General features: G+C 37.2%; 2 protein-coding genes across 9 annotated transcripts in view; one reads left to right on the top strand and one right to left on the bottom strand.

Moving 5' to 3' along the window:
• Nucleotides 1-166: 166 nt before the first annotated feature.
• DRAM2 (DNA damage regulated autophagy modulator 2) lies at nucleotides 167-22,484 on the bottom strand. 6 transcript variants are annotated; one of them, XM_085020579.1, is made up of 9 exons: nucleotides 22,389-22,464; nucleotides 16,481-16,625; nucleotides 12,550-12,617; nucleotides 12,415-12,455; nucleotides 10,986-11,125; nucleotides 5,216-5,393; nucleotides 4,632-4,714; nucleotides 3,291-3,383; nucleotides 167-2,779 (listed from the first exon to the last, which is right to left on the bottom strand). In XM_085020579.1, the coding sequence occupies exons 6-9, from the start codon at nucleotides 5,340-5,342 to the stop codon at nucleotides 2,672-2,674; spliced, it is 411 nt and encodes a 136-aa protein (XP_084876705.1). In that variant the 5' UTR covers nucleotides 5,343-5,393; nucleotides 10,986-11,125; nucleotides 12,415-12,455; nucleotides 12,550-12,617; nucleotides 16,481-16,625; nucleotides 22,389-22,464; the 3' UTR covers nucleotides 167-2,671. The 6 variants fall into 6 exon arrangements, with proteins under 6 accessions (XP_084876705.1, XP_084876706.1, XP_005663616.1 ...); XM_085020580.1 differs by having other exon boundaries at nucleotides 16,481-16,622; XM_005663559.4 differs by lacking the exon at nucleotides 12,415-12,455 and having other exon boundaries at nucleotides 5,216-5,291.
• CEPT1 (choline/ethanolamine phosphotransferase 1) overlaps nucleotides 21,740-22,503 on the top strand; it is a 41,463-nt gene continuing 40,699 nt past the window's right edge. For all 3 annotated transcript variants that reach the window (XR_014844564.1, XM_005663567.4, XM_021090044.2), the window contains exon 1: nucleotides 21,740-22,110. The gene's annotated coding sequence lies outside the window, so the exon portion shown is untranslated. The remainder of the gene's footprint in view (nucleotides 22,111-22,503) is intronic.

The following is a 22,503-nucleotide window of genomic DNA, read 5'->3' as shown; positions in this document are numbered from 1 at the left end:
ATGCCTTTTGGAGGACACAACTGTTTACACTATTACCCATGACCTCAGAAAGAGCGTTCCTTTGTTTTAGTTCTGTTCTGCAGTCTCATTTTCCTAATAAATGAGGACATTGTTTCTAAAACCAGCACTTTGGCTGGCTGAATAAAGGCAAAACAGACATCATGGATTTTCAAGGGTAGTAATCCAACATTTACTCAACTTCATTTCACGGTGAGCCTGTACAGAACATTGCACAAGAGATAAAACAAGTCTTTCTTTCATAAATCCACTGAGCATTTACAATATATGACACTATTCTAGAAATGTACACTATAATTTAGTACCTAGGATAAATAAAAACAGAGTTCTTAAATTATATCAGATCTCTAGCTGGTATTCTAAAATCTGATTACAAGTGGACTAGTTCAGGTTCCTTACATGTGATTGCTGTCATCAATATACAACCACTAAAGGAGAAAAAATTGGGAAAAAGGATTCTTGTTTTTTTAAAACCTTAATATGAAAATTGCAAACACATCCATTCCATTTCATTTACACTTTACCAGCTAAAATTCAGTCTTATGCCTATACTCAGTTGAAAGTGGGGCTGGGAAATGTAGTCTTGTTGTGTACCCAAGGACAAAGAGGAAATAGTATCTGCTAACTTTGTCAGCTTAAAACCTCCTATTCCTAAAGCTAAACATGCAAAACAAAATTGGATGCATTTAACTACATTATCCATTTATCCAAGCTACTGTATCTGACAGTGCTGGCAAGGCATATTTTGACGTAGGATATGGTTGTCTTCCATTATTTCAACCTTAAGATGAGGGATGAAGGCACATTCGAAAATTTCTCTTTATTTATAATCCATGTTTGAACTTAATGTTTTCAGCCCATGTTATTTCTAAAGGTAAAAATTAAATAATAGAATTAAATACTCACCAAGTAATACGTTTTGTTTTAAAATAATTTCTTTAATGGTTGTTAGTGTATCTCTAAGCTGAATATTCTCGTATGGATATACATCAAGTCCCTGTTCCTCCCTGTGCCATCTTCCCCACACATAATTTATAATTTTATGTACTTTGATTCTATCAGTTTCCTTCTTACCAAACTGTGGTCCTTCACAACTTGAATTACAGCTTCCTCAAGGTACAGCAATCAGGACTGGACATTCTTTCCCAGATGTGGTTGCACCATGATTTTCAGAGGCATGACAAAAATGTTTTCTGCTTTTATCACAATTTTTTTCCTAGTGATGTCAGATTTCGATGTTTATTAAAATGTCTCCCATGTTCACTGTTGCTTGACAGCTTTTATTCCATTTTCTGTCTTATGAGTCCATAAGTCTTCAGATCTATTATTCCACCATAAAATCATTTTCCCATAAATTACTCCCTCTTACACTTTAAGCTTGTTCTTATCATCTTTTATTCTGGCCATGGAACCACTGGTTCCAAAAAGATAAATTTTACTGATCTTCTTCAGAGATTCTTTTGCAAACCAGTTTATCACTGGGTACCTTCCAGACGAGCATTTTCTTCTTTTGAATTTTATTTGGCAATCTGTAAACCATTCTTTATCTGCACAGACAGGCATCCAAGTAGAAGCCATCCATCACTTGAATGACCAGAGAGAAAGAAAATTATTTGGTGGATGCATGTATCACAATTATTCTGTACCCAGTTTTTCTGGATTGCTGATTTTGTCCTTTGGAATGGAGGGTCTACAAAGATCACATCCCATTAAAAAAGGCTCAACATTAGCCTATTCAAGATTACTTTTTCAAGTAATTGTAATTCGCTATAAATGAAAATCTTAAGAAGCTCTCAACTGCAGTTTGGGGTGACTTTTATTTGATGTTAATCATATCTGGTGTTACAAACGTCTCAGCCTTGTGTAGGAACACTAACCATTGTTCATGCAAAACATAACTGAAGTAAATTTAACTATAGATACTTTTCTCATTCATTAGTAATTAAAATCTCATACCAGAGACTAAGCTTCATGAAACTATTGCAAAGCACATGTGATGGACCAGTTACCATAGTATCTGGCCTTGGGGCAGGAATCAAATCATTATCTATAAGATCTCCTGTGCAAAGCTTAAGCAATGAAAGTGCTCACATGAGTTCAGGTCTGTTTCCCTTTCAGGCTGGATTCCAGAAGAAATATGTTTTATAAAGACTATAAGAAATGTATTAATATGATAAAACTATTACTTCAAAACCCAATTCTATTCTAAAGAAGCTCCTGAGCACTGTTGATTATTTGTGGTTGTAAAAAATCCCTCTCACATAAGTGCCCCAAGGAAAACATGCTCTGAAATGATTAAAAAAAAAAAAAAAAAAAAAAAAAAAGGCTGGGTTTTGCAGACTGCTTGGTACACTTCTGGTTGTTTCTCTTAAAAAAAAAAAAATAGAAAAAACCTACAATGTTGTAGTCCTTTGGTTTTATTTTCTGGGATAGAAAAAGTACAGGCATTAATGTTTTTACATGGTCCTCTTGAAGATATCCTTTAAAATAATATCAAATGGCTTATTTCATGTCTCTTGATTATCAGATTCTTAGATGTTACTGTCAGCCTTGATTAAGTGGTTGAAAATTTCAGAGCAAAATAAGTTAACTTTCATGATTATTTTCCCAATCCCTGAGAATCATGATCACCACAGGTATATTTTGTCCTTTATCATATATCTCTGGAAAGTAGCCTTGTTCGTTCATTGTTAACAGGGCAAGGAGCAGTATCATAGAGCGTTAATCCATGTAAATTGGCTTCCACCCGTAAAGAAATTTTCTGGAACAGAAAAGAAAATTACATATAGAAGTTTGCTCCTTAAAGACAGATCATATGTTCAATATGTTCTGAGGAATATCTTTTGGGATGAGGAATGTAAATAAGTTCTAATGAGTAACAAGAGAGAGACAGCTATTGTACTGCCAAAGATATCATCTGTAGTTCCAAGAGAATTGGTAAAAACAAGCTTCTTAACTCAGAAGTTCCTTGATTTTCTTTGGTTTCTATGAAGAATCAAATGTTGAGGATGGCCTACGTAAATGTAGGCAAAATTGATAAAAATTCTCTGAATTTCTGCAAAGTTAATTGTTTTACAGCTCTATTTTCAAGGGTGGATCTTGCTGGCAAAACATTATTTCTTCAAATACAGAACAATTCACCTGAGAAGTTCTTCTTCTGACATCACTGTTTATGAAGTTAATTTTCAAAAAGGTGAGAGACTTGCCTATAGAAAGCTTTCTTATTCCACCAGAAGATTTGACTGCATAAATTTAATTCTACATTTTCTTACCTGAAAATCACGGATATAAGTCAGGAAAAAACCAAAGAAGGAAAATGACATAGACCATTCTGCTGCAGCAGTGATCATATGAAGCGCATAACCCTTAAGTGACAACAAAAAAAGGAATAGTTCTGTGAAATTTCATTCAAATGATCTATAATTTCTCCCAAATAAAAAAATCTATAATATTTATAAACCAATCTGCATTCTGAATAGCAACCCCTGATTTATTTAATATAGCTCCAGAATTAAAGGCAGACATTAGAAAAGTCCTCCTAAATAATCTTTTATAGTTTTATCTACAGCAAATAAAATTTTCATTTGAATAACTAAGGAGAACTTCTACTCACAATCAAGAAGTTATTGCCTTTCCCAAAGCCATTAGTAATTAAAAGCCACTTTAAAAAATTTAAGTAAACAACACTCATGGTAAACTTAGTGCTATTTTTTGAGCATTAAATAATATATGGAATATAATTGGGAGATCCATGTAAATTATTTCATTCAATCGTTCTCACAAACATGGCCAATCTAGGCTGATACTTTAAAAATAAATAAAAATAAAGTATCACCTGAGTGGTTTGTGAAAACAGATTAATTCATTTTATTATTTACTCAAGAACATGTTTCACCTCTCTTTTGCCCAGGATCAAAGACAGTATCTCCACTCACATCTTCACAATATTGGAGTTCAAATGCAGAGTCCATAATAATAAATTTTCAGATAACAAAAAGTGGGAGAATTCTTTTCAATTCAGAAAACAAGTATTCTACTAATGACAGATTTCAGTTGAGTATACTATATTTAGAGGAGTCAATTTCTGAGAAAACTCTCTGCCACCGTAATTCCCTTCAGGTCTTGAAAAATGTCCACAGATCATAAAGTGACAGGAGATTATGGATGGGTCTGCATAAACTCTATCATTTACAGAAAATAATCCTAATACATTACTGATTATTCCACTGAAAAAGTTTCATGGTTAGTAGTAAAATGAAAAATACATCAGAATCAGGAGTTCCCATTGTGGCTCAGTGGTTAACGAATCCAACTAGGAACCATGAGGTTGCAGGTTCGATCCCTGGCCTTGCTCAGTGGCTTAAGGATCCGGTATTGCCGTGAACTGTGGTATAGGTTGCAGATGCGGCTCGGATCCCACGTTGCTGTGGCTGTGGCTCTGGCGTAGGCTGGTGGCTATGGTTCCAATTAGATCCCCAGCCTGGGAATCTCCATATGCCGTGGAAGTGGCCCTAGAAAAAAAGGCAAAAAGACAAAAAAAAAAAAAAAATCAGAATCAACCACAACAATCATCTTTAATATCCTATTAAGTTTTATAGACTCTCAGTTCTTACTTTGTCCTCTGGGTTCCAGTGGAGTTTCTGTACTATATCAGTGCCAAAACTGCTACTGTACAAAAGTGATGAGCAAGTCAGCACTATAAAAACAGTAAGTCAAGGAACAATCTCAGAGAAGACTTGTAAGTTTAAGTTAGATTCAAACAAAAATCACTTTAAAGATCTAAAAGGATGACATAAACATTTGTTTCCAGAGTCCAAACTTATTTTCTTAAAGAATTCATGTTATACGGCAGTAGTAAAATTTTAAATGTCACCAGAAGATTACTATGAAATGGTTTGCATAGTCCATCCCTCTTTGCTCAATAAATCAGCAGTTCTACCATTATTCTCAGGGAGGGCTTTAACTCATCCTTCACATCTTTGAAGTGAGTATGATCAGGCTAAACATTACTTTTGTTCCAAGCACAGTTACTAGGCCCCATGTAAAATCTAAATTTCACGTTTCAAATTCTTTAATTTAGGGTTACTAACCCCAGAACCCCTCCCACAAAAGGCCTGCTTATGACATGTCAACAGTGTTGACTTACATTTTATTTGATTCCCTTTTAAGTACAGCCACATTTTACAGCAAAGGATACTGATCAATGCACTTACTCCACACCAGATAACCAACAGTAGTCTGATCCAGAAGACTTGTTTGCCATGAATCTTGGGCTGCATTTGGTAGGAAAGGATAGTCTGAACAAACATATATAATGAGCCCATGCCAAAGGTGAGTATAGCTCCACACACATGTACAGCAAAAAAGGTTGTTTTCTGAGAGGTGGAAGGAAGAAACAAGTAAATAAATCTCAAATGCACTGCCAGCACAATATTTAAAAGCATAAGCCCAGCGATTTCAATAGGACATTCACTGAGTGGAAAAACTCTGCAGATTCTAATTACTTCCTGAGGTAGTTTTCTCTCTTAGTACTCAGCATAAACCTGTGCAGGACAGTAATCCTAATTACTTCATATGCCACGAGTGAAAACATGAGCGATTATTCACTTACTCATTTAACAATTATTAAATGTTAAGTAGCCTCTTATGTGTCAAGCTACTCTTCAAAGCACTCAGATATATTAAACAAAACAGACAAAAATTCGGCCCTCAGAGTTTACATTCAGGTGAAGGAACACACACAATAAACTTTAGAAATAAGTAAATTCCATAGTATGTTAGATGGTGATATGGGTTATAGAAAAAAGCAGAACAAGGTAAAGAGAACTAGGATGGCTGGGAAGGCAGGGGATAGGGAGTTTCAACTTAATTAAATCTAGTTAGAATCTAAATGCAATTGAAAGGCTCAAGAAATTAAAACATACCCCCTTGGCTCTAGTTTGACTGGTTTTGATCAATTATACAATCAGAGATTACCATGAATGGTAACTTGTTTTCCTGTACCTTACTCTCAACGGTATAACTTACATGTTACTTTTTATTATCTATGCCCCCGGTTTAAAAGTGCTAACAGTAGCTCTCTAAAAATTCTACCATCAAAGGCCTTTGGTTGAACTACTCTCTTCTTCTGAACTGATGCTGTCTGTATGTCCTTTGGTTGAGAAGGTACTAAACAGCACTCGGTAAAGAAGGTATGATTAAGGTAATAGGAAAAGAGAGGTTAAGTTAGGAGTTGGTTCCCTCCTTCTACAATCAACTGCACTCATTCACAAACACAGAGTCTACTTTTTTTAGATGAAGGTGTAAGAAGTTTCCTTTTGTAGAAAGGAAAGGGCTACTTTAATATGGTTTGGGGTGTTTTAGCTGGCAATACGTTATGAGCATTGGGAATGGAAAGAAAAAATCAGTGTGTCATTTTGGTTAACAAAGAAAAAAAATTCAGCACCTATAAAACATAATATCAAATGGTAATATCTTTTTGGTTCATGTGAATTTATATGTATATATGGATAAATCCTGCAAATATGCAACTATTTTAGGGCTAAAAGCAGGGATATGGATGAATTTTTCTCCCTAAAATTGTTCTCACATACTAATGAAGCTAAATAAGTAGCCTGATCAAGGCCCACATGTGATCACTACACAGTTCCATCAACAAAATCCTGTAGTTGAAAAGAAAAGAATGGAGAGCATTTACTATTTTTTATAATAAAAAATGACACATAGTAATTACATTTAATCAATTCAATTTTGTCATTTTAGAGACTAAGGAAATAGCAAAAGATCTTGAAATAGGCAAGAGATTATTCTTTCAATGGAATGCTAGAGTCTTTGGGAATGGTTCTTTAAAAATGTGAATCTTACTTGGTTTTGATTAGGCTATTTTGCAGAGAAAACTTATATGATAATAGAGGTTATGTTTAGAGGCCAGAAGTTAACTTACTGAAAATACATAGTAATGCAAAAAATCCATATGAATAGAAATGCATAGTGTCCTATTGAATGCAACTGATGATCATTCTGTAAAATGACCAGTTTTGCATCTATTTCTCAATTCATTTGAGCATTCCTTATCTGACTATAAATGAGTGGTACTTTGACTTCTGTTCTGAATTTGTTTGTAGTATCCATTTTTCTCTCAGTAATAAATAAAATCTCTGACACATGTGCAAAAGTCATGATTACATCCTCTTTAAAAACATGCCCTTTAACAAAACAAAGAAAAATACTTTTGAAACAAGACAAAGAAATCAGATATGTGTGATCAGAGGCAAATGTCTGCTACAGAACTTATAAATTATGTATTAAGTGGTCTGTAATCTTTAACTAAAAGCAATTAATGAAAATTAAGAACTCATCTTCTGCTTACTTATCCTTATCCCTTCCAAAGTCTCCTTGAGGGCAAATTTTCTAGGAAGGGAGAATGCCACATGACAGCAGAAGCATAACTATAGAGTTTTGCTGCCACAAGCCATGAAACACCACAGACACTAGCAGTGCGGGAGAGATTCTCTCCTGATCCCCCCAAAAGGGAACCAACCCTACCAACACCTGGATTTCAGATTTCTGGCCTCTTGAACTTTGAGAGAATAAATTTCTGTTATTTTAAGCCACCTAAATTGTGTTATTTTGTTAGGACAGCCCTAGAAAATTAATATAGATTTCTGCTTGATTATCCCTTCCAAGTTTTCTTGGGGATACATTTCCTAGGGCCGGCTAAACAATGTGACTGGCCCTCTGGCTGTACGTGCATTGAGTCATTAGCCACTGTACTCGCTGACCTTCAACACGCCCCGAAAGGGGTTCAGAATGAACATCAGGAAGGAGGCACTCTGTGCTCTGGGAAAACTGGCAGAACAGGCCTTCAGACAGATATTTTCAGGAGATAATTTTATGAACTCAATTTCTGGCATCTTCCCTTCTTTAGTAAAGCACTAAAATCATTAGCTCTTAAGATACCTGTGCCTTGTGGCTAGCAGCAATCCTCTAGAGATGTGTGTTTGCACATACCCTTTCTCCAAAAGCACATATATGCTGGCCTCTCCCTTACCTCTGCGGAGCAGTTCCTCAGCGCTATCTCAGAGGCTGCCTCCTGGGCCTAAGTCCCCAGATAAAACTGCAACTTGAATCTCTCACACTGGGTGTTTTTATTTTGGTCAACACTAGGAAGGATAAGATTCCTAGGCAATGAGTATTTGTTTTGCTGCATATGTTTATACATACTTGTTTTCGAAGAAATTAAATGTGTATTTTTTCAGTTTTCAAATGCCATATTACAATTACTAGGTCTCTTTAAATGCGGATAACCACAGTAATCGCATGAGAATTTTTTATCCATCCTGCTTTGCCCCTTTAGTCTCTCTCAATTAAGTTCCTAAATACTTAGTAGGAGAGCATGTTTGTGCTGACTGCTATGTTAGGTGCTGGATATACAATAGTTAACAAAACCACTGCGCTATAATTAATGGAGAAATATATCAACCAAACAATTAAAATATGTTATAAACATAGATATAAAACTAGACTATAAGAAGTGCTACAAAGAATTAGTTTCCAGAGGCTTGGAGAATACAAAGAAAGGAAAAAAAAAAAAAACCAACTTGAAATATATAGGAGGAAATCTATTGCCAAAAAAGATTTCTCTGAGGAAGTATAGTCTGTTTAGGCTTGGGGCTGTAGAATGTGCAACAGAAGAAACTATATGAAACTATATGAAGTTAAGAAAATGTGAAAAAGGAACACAGATAGACCTGTGTTGTGTACAACAGAGATATTAGTAGAGGGAAGATGCAGGAGCCAGATCATAGAAGACTTTAGAGTTAATTAAGTAGTTTGGTAGTTTAACAAATTATTTTTTCTCTCTTGATTACAATCTCTTCTCATGCAACCTTGGATTTGTAAGCGTTAAGCAGGGGTTAAAGGAAACAGGATGAGGTGTACATACATCTCCAAAAGGTTACTTTGGCCGCAGCATTGAATTAAAGGGATGCAACAGTGGATGCAGAGGAACTATTAAGGAGGTTACAGCAGTAATCCAGATGAGAGGTGACAAAATCTAAACTGGTTGAAAAGGAAATGGTTGAGAGAAAAGTAGAGATGAAAATGGGGAGAAGCAAAGGGTTTCAAGAAATATTTAAAAGATAAAACTAACAAGTCCCTACTTTAAAACAAAATGTTTGCCTTTCTTCCAAGTCAAGCTCAGTAAGTAAACCATCTATAGAACTGGTTTGTGTACAGTTTTTCCTCTATGCGTCAACTAGTTTGTCTCTGCGAGAGAAATGGAGAGAGGAGAAAGAGGTAATGCACTCACCTTAAATAAGCAGTAAAATTTACATTAAAAGGAAGGAGAACTGTTTGATATTTGAGTAATGCTACAGGTTCTGCTTATAAATAGGGTCTAGCAATGAAGCCATGGGAAAAGAGGCAGAGAACATTCAATAGGTCCAAAGCTGCATGAAAACAGTTGTTATCAAGAGAAAAAAGTATGATTCAAAATTACAGAGTCAATGAGACCCTTGTGATGAAGGTGATTAGAATGAAAGCTGAAAACAAAGCAGAGAATGCATATAACTATAAACTGCATTAGTAGGTAATGAGGTAAAGGTAGAAAGGCAGCTTGCACGGGTGTATCAGGAACTGCAATGGGAATGTACTGCATTATATAAATCTAAACAAATGTCAGTTACTAATAGAAGTAGTATGTTACATGTGGGATCACTTTGGGATCCATTTTTACCATGAGAGATACTGTTAAATTGATCAAGGGATAACAGGAGCAAAGAATCACTATCCATTCACTACCCTCCCCAGCCCCCGAGCACTTGTATTTTTAACACCCTATTCATGGCAGACAGCTAGCGAGCTGTCCATCAAAATTTCTGTGTCCCTTCTAAATGATGTTGAGCAAGATCACCTTTCCGAGCTCCTCTTGCATCTAGCAAATGAATGTCAGTGGAATGATGTGAGTCACTGCCAGGTCAAAGTCTTTATGAAGCAGGAGTGATTTGTGCATGTTCTCTTTGACTGTCTCAGGCAGCAAAACACAGAAGACAATAGGGTCTTAGGGAAGGGCAGGGCCCAAAGATGGAGTGTCTGGGCTTTAAATCTCCGTGGCAGGAGAGCCATCTATCAACCAAAAAAACCCGTACTGGATGCATGTATTGAAGAAATAAACTCCAAGTACGTTAAGACACTAAAACTTTGGACTTTGTGACAGCAGCAAGCATTACTCTCAAATTCACTTGAATCGTACTTAGAAAGTTTACTGGTATTAACCATTATTTTTTTTTAAAAAAGCTGAAAAATAGGCAAAACCAATCAGAAGCATGATGGGAATGGAGAACTCTGAATAAGAGAGATGGAATATTCTCTATGTGTGTATTTCTATGATGAGTGTGTATGTTTGTACGTCTCGATGGTTATTAGGTGACTAAAGAGGTTATCAAATGTCCAAATTGAAACTTTAACAACTGCAGGGATTAATCAAAAAGGACCAAATGTCCCGGATACAGCTGATATCACTAAAGATTCCTTTGAAAGAACACCAATAGAAAGGGAAGTGGAGTTTGCAAACATTTGCTGAAGGCTGACTAGCTACTTTAACATTAAGAGTTCCTGAAAAGAGTTCCCTTGTGGTGCAGCAGGTTTAGGATCCAGTGATGTCAATGCTTGGCTCAGGTTGCTGCTGTGGCCCAGTTCAAACCTTGGCCCAGGAACTCCCACATGCCACAGGTGCAGCCAAAAAAAAAAAAAAAAAAAAAATCAGAATAATTTATATTTGTTCAGGAAATTACTGAGCATGAATTTTTCTGATTTCTAAGTGGGTCAAATAATTTAAAGACAGTGGATTCCTTTTTGTTAAGGCAAAGAAACGATAACTACATGTAACTGAATGTTTCAGGTTTTCGATTTTAAAACATATTTTTATGTACTTTAGGAAAATACCTATGCTGGGCTAGAACACAAACCTGGAAGTTTGCCACAACAGAAAGTCCTAAACAACTCAGTAATCCAAGTACAAGGCCAGCCTTGTTTAATCTGATGATACAATTCTCTTCAGGATTCAGAGCATGAACTTGCTTATAACGAACATAAATGGTTGCAACGCCTGGGAAGAGATAATTGGAAAAACAGCAAAGTAATAAATAACTAAGGAATAAAGTTGCCAATAAAGACTTCACAAAGGTCACTGCTATCCAGAAACACATTTTCCTTTTAAAGATAATCTAAGAAGAAAAAAACGACAACAACAAAAAAAACAGCTGTAGATTTTTAAGAATTTTTAAGGTTGCACTGTGAAATTACTATCTCTGTATGACTAAGTCATTTGCCTCTAGAAGACCACATAATAAAAATATTTTGGAAAAATTTAAAGGTAAGTTTGATGTTTTCTGAAAATCTCCAGTAAGTGTTATACAAGTATGTATAAAATACAAATATTCTATATGATTAGTACTAAAGCCTAAAGTAATTAATTCTAGAATGTGGATAAAATGGACATAGGCAAAAAAAACACCAAAAGATTATTTACCTCGCTCTCATTTCATTTTATTTAAAATTACTACAACTTGACTCAGACAGAGCAGTCATATACACAGGAAAAAAAACACCAAAAAACAAAAAACCCCACCTGACTCTTCTCTCTGGTTAAGAAAGGGCCAAATCAAACTTTACACTGCAAAAATACTGCCAAAGAATCAAAAGTATAGAAAATGCAACAGAGATTTTGTAGACACATTTTTGAAAACTTTTGTCATAAGATGAAATTTTTGTACACTGAATCATTTTTTACTTCAGTGTTTGACCTGAGCAAATAATAAACATTATATGAAAAAATGTAAATATTTAAAACAATCAAAATCGATGGAAAAAGTATATTTTTGTAAACCATTATTTAAGGTTCAAAAAATAAATAATGAAATGGAATGTAAAATACTGTAGTAGAACTCCATTCCTTTGGTATTAGAATATCACTCAAAAATCAAAACAGGAATCCACAGCTGTTCTCAAACTTCTAAATTGTTCATCTTGGAGTTCTCACTGTGGAGCAGTAGGTTATGGATGTGGCATTGCTGCAGCTGAGGCTTGGATTTGATCCCTGGCCCAGGAACTTCTATATGCTGCAAGGTGGGGGGGGGGGGCAAATAAATAAATAAATTAAAAAAATTGTTTCTTATAAAGGAATTTCATAGGTGTGAATTGTGGTCCATGTGTTTATAGCTCTTGGTCCTCTCCTGGTTGCTTAATAAATCCATTTAAGGCCTCACGAAATATTTGGTTATACTTTACAACTTCTATTTGGATGAGCTATTCAAACAGGCCTATAGAAATTTTTTTAAGATTTAGTTCCGTAACTTAGCATTTCTAGAAATTATCTTTCTTTTAAAAGAAACATACCTGTAATCGATAATTTAGTGATAACATTCCTTCAATTCTGACTAGAAAATAAAGCATGTAACACAATAAATGTTAAAAGATGAAAGGGACAATCAGCTCTTCACTTTGATTGTTAAAGCCACTCTCAGTACTTACATAAAACTGCGGCGATATTCAGCATTGCCCCAAACAAGCATTTTTCTGGAGCTACTGTACCAGTGTCACTGTAAGAAAAAAAAAAGGTATGTGGATTTTACATTAGATATACACATGTATTTCTTCTAAGGGATACAAAACAAGGGTTACTCAAAGTCCTTTATCTTTTCATAAATCTATGAGGTCAACTCTTCCATAATTTTATAATGAGAACATGACAATTTGAGCTTGCAATATTCGACTCAATCACTTTTTTCTCCTATCGCTTAAAGTTATTTTTTTTCATATAATAGAAATCAATATAAACGGATAAAAAAGCTATCCTTGTCATGTTAAGGCTGTGTTAATAACTTATGTCAGGTGATATGTTCATCTATCTCTCCTGAACATTTCCTAAACACCACAGGGCCTTTTGTGACTCTGTCTTTTGGCATCTGCTGTTCTCCACCTATAATTCAACTAGCATCTAATCATTTCCTTGATATTTATCAAGCTCCCACCATGTGTCAGACAGCATTTTAGGGACAGGAATACAGTGGTAAGTAAAAAGAGACAAAGCCCTTGCCCTCCTGGAGCTTCCGCTCAAGCCCAGCTTTGAGTCCCTTCCTCTCTACAGCCTTAGCCATCTCCTCTAGCAGAAAGCCGACTCACAACTCAGCCCGGATTTCTAGGAAAACCACCGATAACACTCAACTGCAACATGTTTGCTACACACCTGTCTTTCAGCGCAGGGTAAAATGCACAGATTCCAATTAACAGCCCCCCAGGTACTAACTGTGGAATCTGCAAAATGGGGCTACGAGGCCCCTCCCAGCCTCAACAGATCTGCATGAGGAAATGAAACTGGTCGTGCATGTGAGGTATCTAAGTACAGCAGCAGGCACATGGGAGACACCCGTTAAATGTTAGTTCCTATCCCTTCCCTCAAACTTCTGTAAAGATTAAGAAGACAAAGTCTGTACCCTTAAATGGAAGTACTATAGGAAAGAGATAAGAAGGATCTCAACTAAGACAATGTGATGGGAATAAAAAAGAAATGGAAAGTCCTATCTGTTAAAGAATCAATAAGATAGGGTGAACATTTGGATTAGATTTAGGAACAGTATCAACTGTGAATTCCAAAGATTGCTGCCTCCCACTCTAAAAATGTACCTTACATTTTTAGGTACATTTTACATTTTAGATACAAAAGATTCTGTTACTCTTAATACTCTCTTCAGGGAGAAGAGGTTATGGTTTTTTGCTACTGTTGTTCCTTCTACCTTTCAAGTTCTCAAGAATAATGCATATGTATTATTCTTACTATCAGAAAAAAAAAAGTTTTAATAGTCATATTCCAAATGATGCTCCCGTTCTGGATTACCCCATAAATAAAAAACAGCATGCACTTCCAGGATGGCTGGCTACACTCTGAACTCTCTGGATCAGAATGACAAAGTGGCCTACAAGTGAAAACAGCCACCCTGACCCCTCGGAGCACTTCAACCCAGTGGTCATCATACTATTTTGATCACACATCATCAAAGAAAATTGTGTGATCATCAATATGTTACGTATTATATTATTACACATGTACTAAATGTAAGTTTAAATATTTTGAAATAAAAAACATACACAGAAGTTGTAATAATTTCTTCTTGTACCCTAGTGGGGCTAGTCTCATGCACCCTACTTGAACATTCACTACTTAAACTAAGAGAACACCTGAAGCACACCTGCAGTGGAATTATCTTTGAATAGTTTTTGAGTTGTGAATTGTCTCTGAAGTGAACTGTACATTTGGTTATGTCCTTTGGGGCTATAACAATTAAACCTTTTAGACAGAGTCTATGAACTGAAAGAAACTTTGCAGAGTACGTAGGCTAATTTAATCATTTTCAGACAAAGTAAATGAGCCTAGGTAAAGTAAAAATAAGTACCACTGAGTTTAAACATATTAGAATGTTGGAGAAAGATCCCTGGGTATTAATACTAAGTTCATTAGCCCCCCCCCCCCCCCAAAAAAAAAAGGCAGAAGGACAGAGACAGAAAAGGAAGTGTTTTGGATTCTATCTATCTGAAAATCACATGCAGTACCATCAGAGAACTGAAACTGAAAAAGAACTTAGTGGCCTCTTAAATTATTAAAACCTCTTTAAAATGAAAGGAGACAAGTTCTCTAAGGGGAAATAAAAATGCTGAAGGACCCTCAGGAATATGTATGTTTTCTTGGAGTTTCTAAAGAATGAACTGGCTCCTTAGGCTACATGTTCCTCTAGCAGAGTGGTGAACAGTGGTGACTACTTGCCAAAATTATTCCTAGTACTGGAACACTTAATTCTAAAATATCTTTGAGCTTTGTAAACCTTCCTAAAGTGGGCTCAATTTGTTGTTTGTTGTCCTTTGTGCCATACCATAGTGGGAACAACAAATGCAGACGGTAATGCCCTGATCTCTTCTTTTTTTATTTTAATTTTTATTTTACATTGGAATAGAATTGCTTTACAATGTTGTGTTAGTTTCAGGTGTACAGCAAAGTGATTCAGTTATGCATATACATACATCCATTTTTTTTTCTGATTCTTTTCCCATTGAATTCTCTGTACTATACAGTAGGTCCATGTTGATTATCTATTTTATATACGGTAGTGTGAATATGTTAATTCTAAACTCTTAATTGATCCCTCCTGCCTCTAATCTCTTCTTGACATTTAAAAAAGATAAATTTAGCCTTCTGGTTTATCATCCTTTAAAAATTTACTATTTTTTGTGTTGGAAAGGCTATTTTTCAGAAGGTAAACAAATAAATGAAACAACTACAACAAACAACAAAACAAAACAAATTCTGGAAAGAAATCAACGAAACCATCAACCAAACCTCTGGAGGGGCAGAAACTAGACAGAAGGTGGAAGAGACTTTCACTTTTTATTTTCATAATCACATTAGTACCACTTAAAATTTGTTATAATAAGCACATATTGCCTTTATAATTAGAAACAAAAGAGGGTTATGAACATAGCATACGTAATTGACTACTCATACTTATATCATGAGTCTTTTGAGATTTCAAAAGTATTATCATTAAATTTAACATGACACTTAATGATACTTAATGATACAGGATACTGAATGTGTCATAAAAAGTAAGAGCACAGCCTCAAGAATCAAACTGAATCTTGGTTCCATCAATTACTGAGTCATGCGCCCTTGGACAAATAACCTAACCTCCCTGGACCTCATTTCCTAAGTGGGTAAATAATTCCTACCTCAAAGAACAGTTGTAAGGATTCAACCATTTAAGACCTGAAGAATGCTTAGAACATTTCCTTGTTATGCAGTAAGAGATCAATAAATGTTTGTCATTACCATTATCTTTTAATATGTTAGCTGTTGTTCTGGCATTTTGAATTTTAAGGGAAGAATAATTCCAATTTTTTTTCTTTTTTTTTTAGAACCACACCCGCGGCATATGGATGTTCCCAGGCTAGGGGTCGAATCGGAGCTGTAGCTGCTGGCCTACACCACAGCCACAGCAACGGGGGATACGAGCCAAGTCTGCAACCTACACCACAGCTCACGGTAATGCCATATCGCTGACCTACTGAGCAAGGCCAGGGATCGAACGTGTATCCTCACGGATACTTGTCAGATTCGTTTCCGCTGCACCATGATGGGAACACCTTCCAATTTTATTTTCTGAGACCTTGAATGCTTACTTGGAAGACAAGGCACTATGGTGTCACGATTCACTAAACTGAACCTTAGCTCTCTGTCGCCACATTTCTCTGTCACATGAAAAGGGCCAAATACAACTTCCTTTTTAATGTTCCTTTATTGCTGTAATATCAAACATAAAATCTGAATTTTACAAAGTTAAAATTAAATGTTGGGTTCAATGTTAAAATATGAATGAGACAAACATTCTCCTTCAGAAGAATACATCTCACTGACCTGATATAAGGCAAGACAGGATCAACATGGTGAAGTGTTATAGCAGTAATATATGAAAATATGAAAGCAGCAGCTGTCCAAATTAGGAGAGCTGAAGGAAGGAAACTGAGGCCTTGCTGAAACCACCACATCTCAAATAGGTCTTCTGAAGCAGAAAAAAACAAATTAGAAAAGATTATTCACAAGTATTTCATCTCTTTTACTTTAGCCATCCCGTCCCACAAGCTTGTACTTACCATGCTCAGCTGTTTCACTTCTGATCAGCCCCCACACCATCTCCTGACACCTGCTCTTCTTCAATTTCTCAATAGATGGAACCAAGATTCATGCACTTGCTGTACCCAGAAACTTTCTCTCCCATCTTTCCACACATAATCAAGTACTAAGGACTATTTATTCCACCTCCTAAATTTCCTAAATCTACCCCCTTCTTTCCATCTTTACTGCCACTACCCTGACCTAAACCACCATCATTTCTTGACCAGATTATTATTATAATTTCCTAAATGGTCCTCTCCTCGTCTGGACCAAACCCAATCTAGACCCAACTGTGAACTCTGACCATTGTATTCCTCCAAAGAAACTTTCAGTGCCTCCCGTGCACCCTTAAAAATGTCTTTCCTTCTTGACGTGGTCTGCAAGGTCCTTTTATCATCTGACCTATCTACCTTTCTATATTCATCTCTGGCCACTACTTTTAGGTCTGCTCCCAGTTCCTTGCTCTAGCTACTACCACCTTCATCATCATTACACAAGCAAACACAGTGTTTACTCTGTGTCAGCACCTTACAAGATCTCATTTACTCCTCACAACAGAAGGATAGGGGTTAACAGACTTGCCCAAGGCCGCACACGGCTCTTAGGACTGCAATAGAGACAGGGTTCCAACTCAGGCAGTTCCATCCTAACACCAATCACCATGCTATATGCCACGGCAAACTTCTTCCAGACCGTCAAATGCATCTTGTCCTCTTGGTACCTGAGGACCTTCGTGCACAATGTTTAGGCTGGATGGCTAGACTACACAGCTGTCAACTCTTCCTGCCCCATTACCACCAGTTATCTCCCACGCATTTTCAAGTCTCAACTCTTGTAGCTTCAGCAATGTGTCCCTGCTTTGTTTCCAACAGCACTTGTACTTCCCTGACCAGGACAGTCATCACACTTAACTGTTTCTTGCTTGCTTGTTTGCCTTTGTCTTCCTCGCTAAACTTGAGAGGGCTTAAATGCACACCCACCACTCATCACCACTTTCTTCCTTAAATTCCACACTGACCATGTTGGTAAGTAATAAAGAATCAATAACATGAATCAGAAAACATTAAGGCCTCTTGATGCATTTAACTTTAAAAAAGTAAGCATAGAAATATTTTCAAATTATAAGAAATTATTCCTACACATGTGAAAACAATTTCATGTTTGGAGGCGTATCTTCTCATAGTTTGATGGACTAAAATTCCCTATTTCCTATAAGCACTGTACAAACTTCCAACTCTCATCTCCGTGATCTGCCAATGTGCTCAGCTTCCTCATTTTAGGTTGTCCTTCCAAATAATGAAATCTCAGCCATTTTTGACTCGTACTTGCCACTTACCCTGATCATCTGACTGCTGCTAAATACGTACATTTACTCTTGCCAAATAAGTTTCTTTTCCTTTACCCCCAAAGTCACCATTATAACTTGATTTGAGAAATTTCCTGTCTGAATGATCATAATCTCCTCTTTTCTGTTCTTTTTTTTCTTGGCAGCCCTTAACATTCCATTAAGTTTACTCCTCTACTTAGTGACAATTCTAAGCCAGGTTCCTTTCCCCAGCAAAAGTTTCTGGGACAGTAACTCTTAATTTCCATAAATTTTGAATAACCCCTAAAATCTTTCACGTTTCTCCTTTTATCTCTTTAAATGTTATTTTGTTTATGATAAATTCGAATCTAAAACCTTTAGTAGGAGTCTAGTTCCTTATTTGTTGGTTCTGTCAATCCTTGCACGTGTGTTTTTTGGTTTTTGACTATGAGCTTGTGCTTGAGTGATCTTAATGAGGAATATTCTAAAACGCTTAGATTGAGGGTGAAATATTCCAGAGAGGGTCTTTATTTATTTCTGCCAGGCACTGTGGCACATTACCAACCTCGGCCAATTTTAATTTCTTGACTTCCAGGGGTTTTTTAGCCCATGCAGGTAAGAAAATTTGAACCGTAAATCTGAGTGACGACAGATCCTGAAGATTCAAGTTCTTATGTCGTATCTTTATTCCTCTACCTGGGGCTGCGATGAAAATTAACAAATTTCTTTGTGATCCTCCTTTGCCAGCAAGGAGTTACTTTTTTTGTTTTCTAGCTCCTTTTCATTGAGTGCATAGATTTCTGAGGATTCTGGCTGATTTAGGGGAAGGTGGTTCTCCAGGGCCACGAGTGGAAATATCTACATTTCATTTTTTTATGAAGAATCATCCCCTGACACACAAGAATCATCTACACAAACTATTTTCCATGAATGGTGTCTCCTGGAGTTATATATATGGGAGGTGAAAGGAGTATGAATCCCATCTCTCTACCTTGGGTGGGGGGCAGGGGGAGCCTATCATTTACCCTTAATGGTACTTTATTTCTGCTCTCAGACAAAGGCCCCAAAAGAGACAGGCAGCAAGTTTCCTGCTCTGGTTTCAGCTCTCTTGACTTTTTAGCCCTGGGAATTTCCCTTTCTTTTCTACATGAACTGCTATGCATTTAAAAAGCTAATATAATTTATTCAGCATTTGGGTAGTTTGGCAAAAGGGATTTTCAAAACATTTTGTCCACCACATTGCTGGAAGCATAATCTCCTCCTTTGTTTTTGCACGTCCAAATCCTTCCTATTCTTCAAAGTCAAGCTGAAATACCATCTTCCACACACAACCTTTCCTATTCCCTTTGCATCTGCAGATAAACAGCCCCTCCTCTGAGACATTTAGTTTGCACATCTCTTACAGCTCATTATCTTCTATAGGATCAAAATTTGGGAGAGTGTCTGAAGCGAATAAAATCCCTGATGAGGGATTCTATTTTTCCACCCAAGCAGAGAAAAGGGCCTTGCCCATAATAATTATTCAATAAATATTTTTTGAAAGGACAAATAGCTCAAATCAAATCTTAAGCCTCAAAAAGGTTCATGATTTTCCTATTTCACCAAACAGTACAGGTGATCCCTGACTTAACGATAGTTCAACTTAGATTCTTTTCCACTTTATGATGGTACAGAAGCAACAAGCATTCAGTAGAAACCATACTTCAAATTTTGATCTTTTCCCAGGCTAGTGATATGTGGTACATACTCCTGTGACAGCTGGGCATCAGCAGCTCCCAGTCAGCCACACAATCACAAGGGTAAACAACCGATACACTCACCACCATTCTGTAGCCATACAACCATTGTGTCTTTCACTTTCAGTACAGTATTCAATAAATTACATGAGATATTCAGCACTTTGTTATAAAATAGGCTTTGTGTTAGATGATTTTACCCACCTATAGACTGATGTAAGTGTTTTGAGCCCGTTTAAGGTAGGCTCAGCTAAACCACCATGTTCCCATAGGCTAGATGTATTAAATGGGTTTTCGACTTGGGCAATTTTCAGTGTACGATGGGTTTACTAGGATGGAGCCTTATTATAAATGGAGGAAGATCTGTACATATTGCCATTTTTCCAGCTATCCAGATTCTAAGGCCTCACGGTAACCTTAGATTCTCTCTTCCAATCCTTCACACGTTGTCACTAAGTGATGGCAATTCTACCTCCAGTCATTTGCAACCATGCTTCCTCCTAGTTACCTGCATAAATACTCAAGTCAGATTCTCAGTTCTCTTGGCCTGTTTTTCTCCTTCTCCCCCATTCATTCTATATTCACTGACAAATTAACATTCCTAAAACTTTTTTTTTTTTGCTCAAAAAAAATTTTTTTATAAAATTGTGTGAACTTGGGCTTCATTAATTTCTCTGAGCCAGTTTCTCCTTTGAAAAAAGGGAATAACATCATTGGCAAAGGCTGCACTGTCCAATATAGTCACCAATGGCCATATGTGGCTATTTAAATTAAAATTACAATTGATTTAAAATAAAATATATTACTAAGCCCAAGAAAGTACTGACTTGTCCCTGTGATGCAATGGAAAGAACACAGCTCTAAGATCAGATTTACCTAAGTGCAAATCCTAGCTCTACGGTGTCCCCGCTGTATGATTTTAGGCAAGTTACCTAGCTTCTCTGGGTTACAGTAATCTTCTTTGTAAAGTAGCTATTCCCTAGAGTAGAACAGAGTAAAGCATACAATGTAATGATAGGTGATTTATCAATTCTGTACAACTACAATTAGCCACAGGGATGGGGAATGACAACATAACTCTTGAAACAAATGAATCATCTTGGATTCCTGTCTCGTTATAGGCTCTCAGGGTTCCAGTAATCTAAACTGATAATTTAGAGGGGAAACAGGGCTTACGATGGTTTACCAGTTTGCTAATGATTACTGAGAAATTTAAATGCACTGACTAGGTGAGGAAGACACTATTGCCTATGTATCACCACAATGATAAGCTGAAAGCATGGCTAGGTAGCTGCTAACCAAGCAAAATTAGAATTTTAGTGGTTAATAATTTAAGAAACCTTTGATACTTGAAAAATATGCAGGAATAACCTTCACAGCACTGAGAGTGTTTAACAAAATGTTCTTTCATCTCTCACCTGTCTTCTCAGATTTCCTGGATAACCCATGAATCAGAACTACAGTCACAATTTTTAAATTTCACAAATATTTCAATGCCATCGGTAAAAAAAAGATGAATTCCTCATGCTGTCTCCTCTAAGGGTGACTGCTTAGAAACATAAGAAAGTAAATTCTGGATATTACAAACGAAGAAAGCCCTAAGCTTCTTTTGGAGCTACACAGAATCCTCAGGCCCAAAGCAAAGCATAATAGAAAACGGTTATTTTTCTAAACTCCAATTTGGTCTTCTAATAAATGCAATATTCTTGTAATGGTTAAAAATTAAATAATCTAGAAAACCATGTAATTTTAAAGAAGTTGGTCAAATATTACAGGGAGAGAGAAATGGGGAGAATCTGGTGTTGTAACGCAAATTAGAGTTGCCTGTGGGTATTAATTCCTACATTTAAATTTGAGAGAACTGGAAAAATGCGGTGTTTTGCAAAAGTATCCTATCAGAAGCACGGTTGTGCAGATACAAAGGACTAGCCATTTACCTTTCCGTATCGCACGCCCCTCGATAGAACTGGGCGTAGTAGACTTGAGCTTCGCGTATACACAAGGTCACCACAGATTTCAATTTCGAACCTTCCTCCCCACCCTCCCATCAAGAAATCTGAGCCCTGGATTGACAATGGGAATACATCCTCAACAGAAGTCTTTGTGGGACTGGAGCGAAGGTTCTCGATAAACGCTTAAAACAAAACCAAGGAATCATTTACACCCACCGCTGCCTTTAACCGGAGGCGAAAAGCTCAGGGACAGAAAGCTCAGCTACGCTTTGCCTGCTGCCAGGAAAAGATGTGAGAGGCGGAGCTTGGCCGGCCTTGGGACAAGCAGGCGGGATTCGGACGGTAGTGGAAGAAGAGACCAAGAACCGAGGAAGAAAGGTGAGACGCGGACACCTGAGCGCCGCTTGCAGCCACTCCCACCACCCTCCACGGGGTCCCCCTGAGCCCACCCGCGGCTCCGGCCACCACCTAGTCCCTCTCCCTCGCGTCGCAAAACATAGTCCCTAGAGGCAGGGCGAGCCCGCACGCGACTCGCACTCCCGCCATGGGATGAGGAGCTCCGGCAGGGTCCGTGTCCCTGATCCACCCGATTCCATTCTCTGATACACACCCCTTAGTGGGGGCTAGGGCCGGTCCTCATCCCCTTTTCGGCCTACCTTGCTTGGATCACTTTGCCAATACCGGCAGCCGGGTCCAGCGCCTGCCGGCAGGACCGAAACGAGGGAGAACTCCCGGGGCGCGCTCCCGAGCAGCGAAGCCGGTCCCGGAGCG

The sequence above is a fragment of the Sus scrofa genome, chromosome 4 (genome assembly GCF_054392235.1).
Source record: "Sus scrofa isolate SSC_HxYL_T2T_F1_AM1 chromosome 4, Sscrofa_HxYL_maternal_Yorkshire_Landrace_v2.0, whole genome shotgun sequence".
NCBI lineage: Eukaryota > Metazoa > Chordata > Mammalia > Artiodactyla > Suidae > Sus > Sus scrofa.
This window is presented reverse-complemented; position numbering and strand designations above follow the sequence as displayed.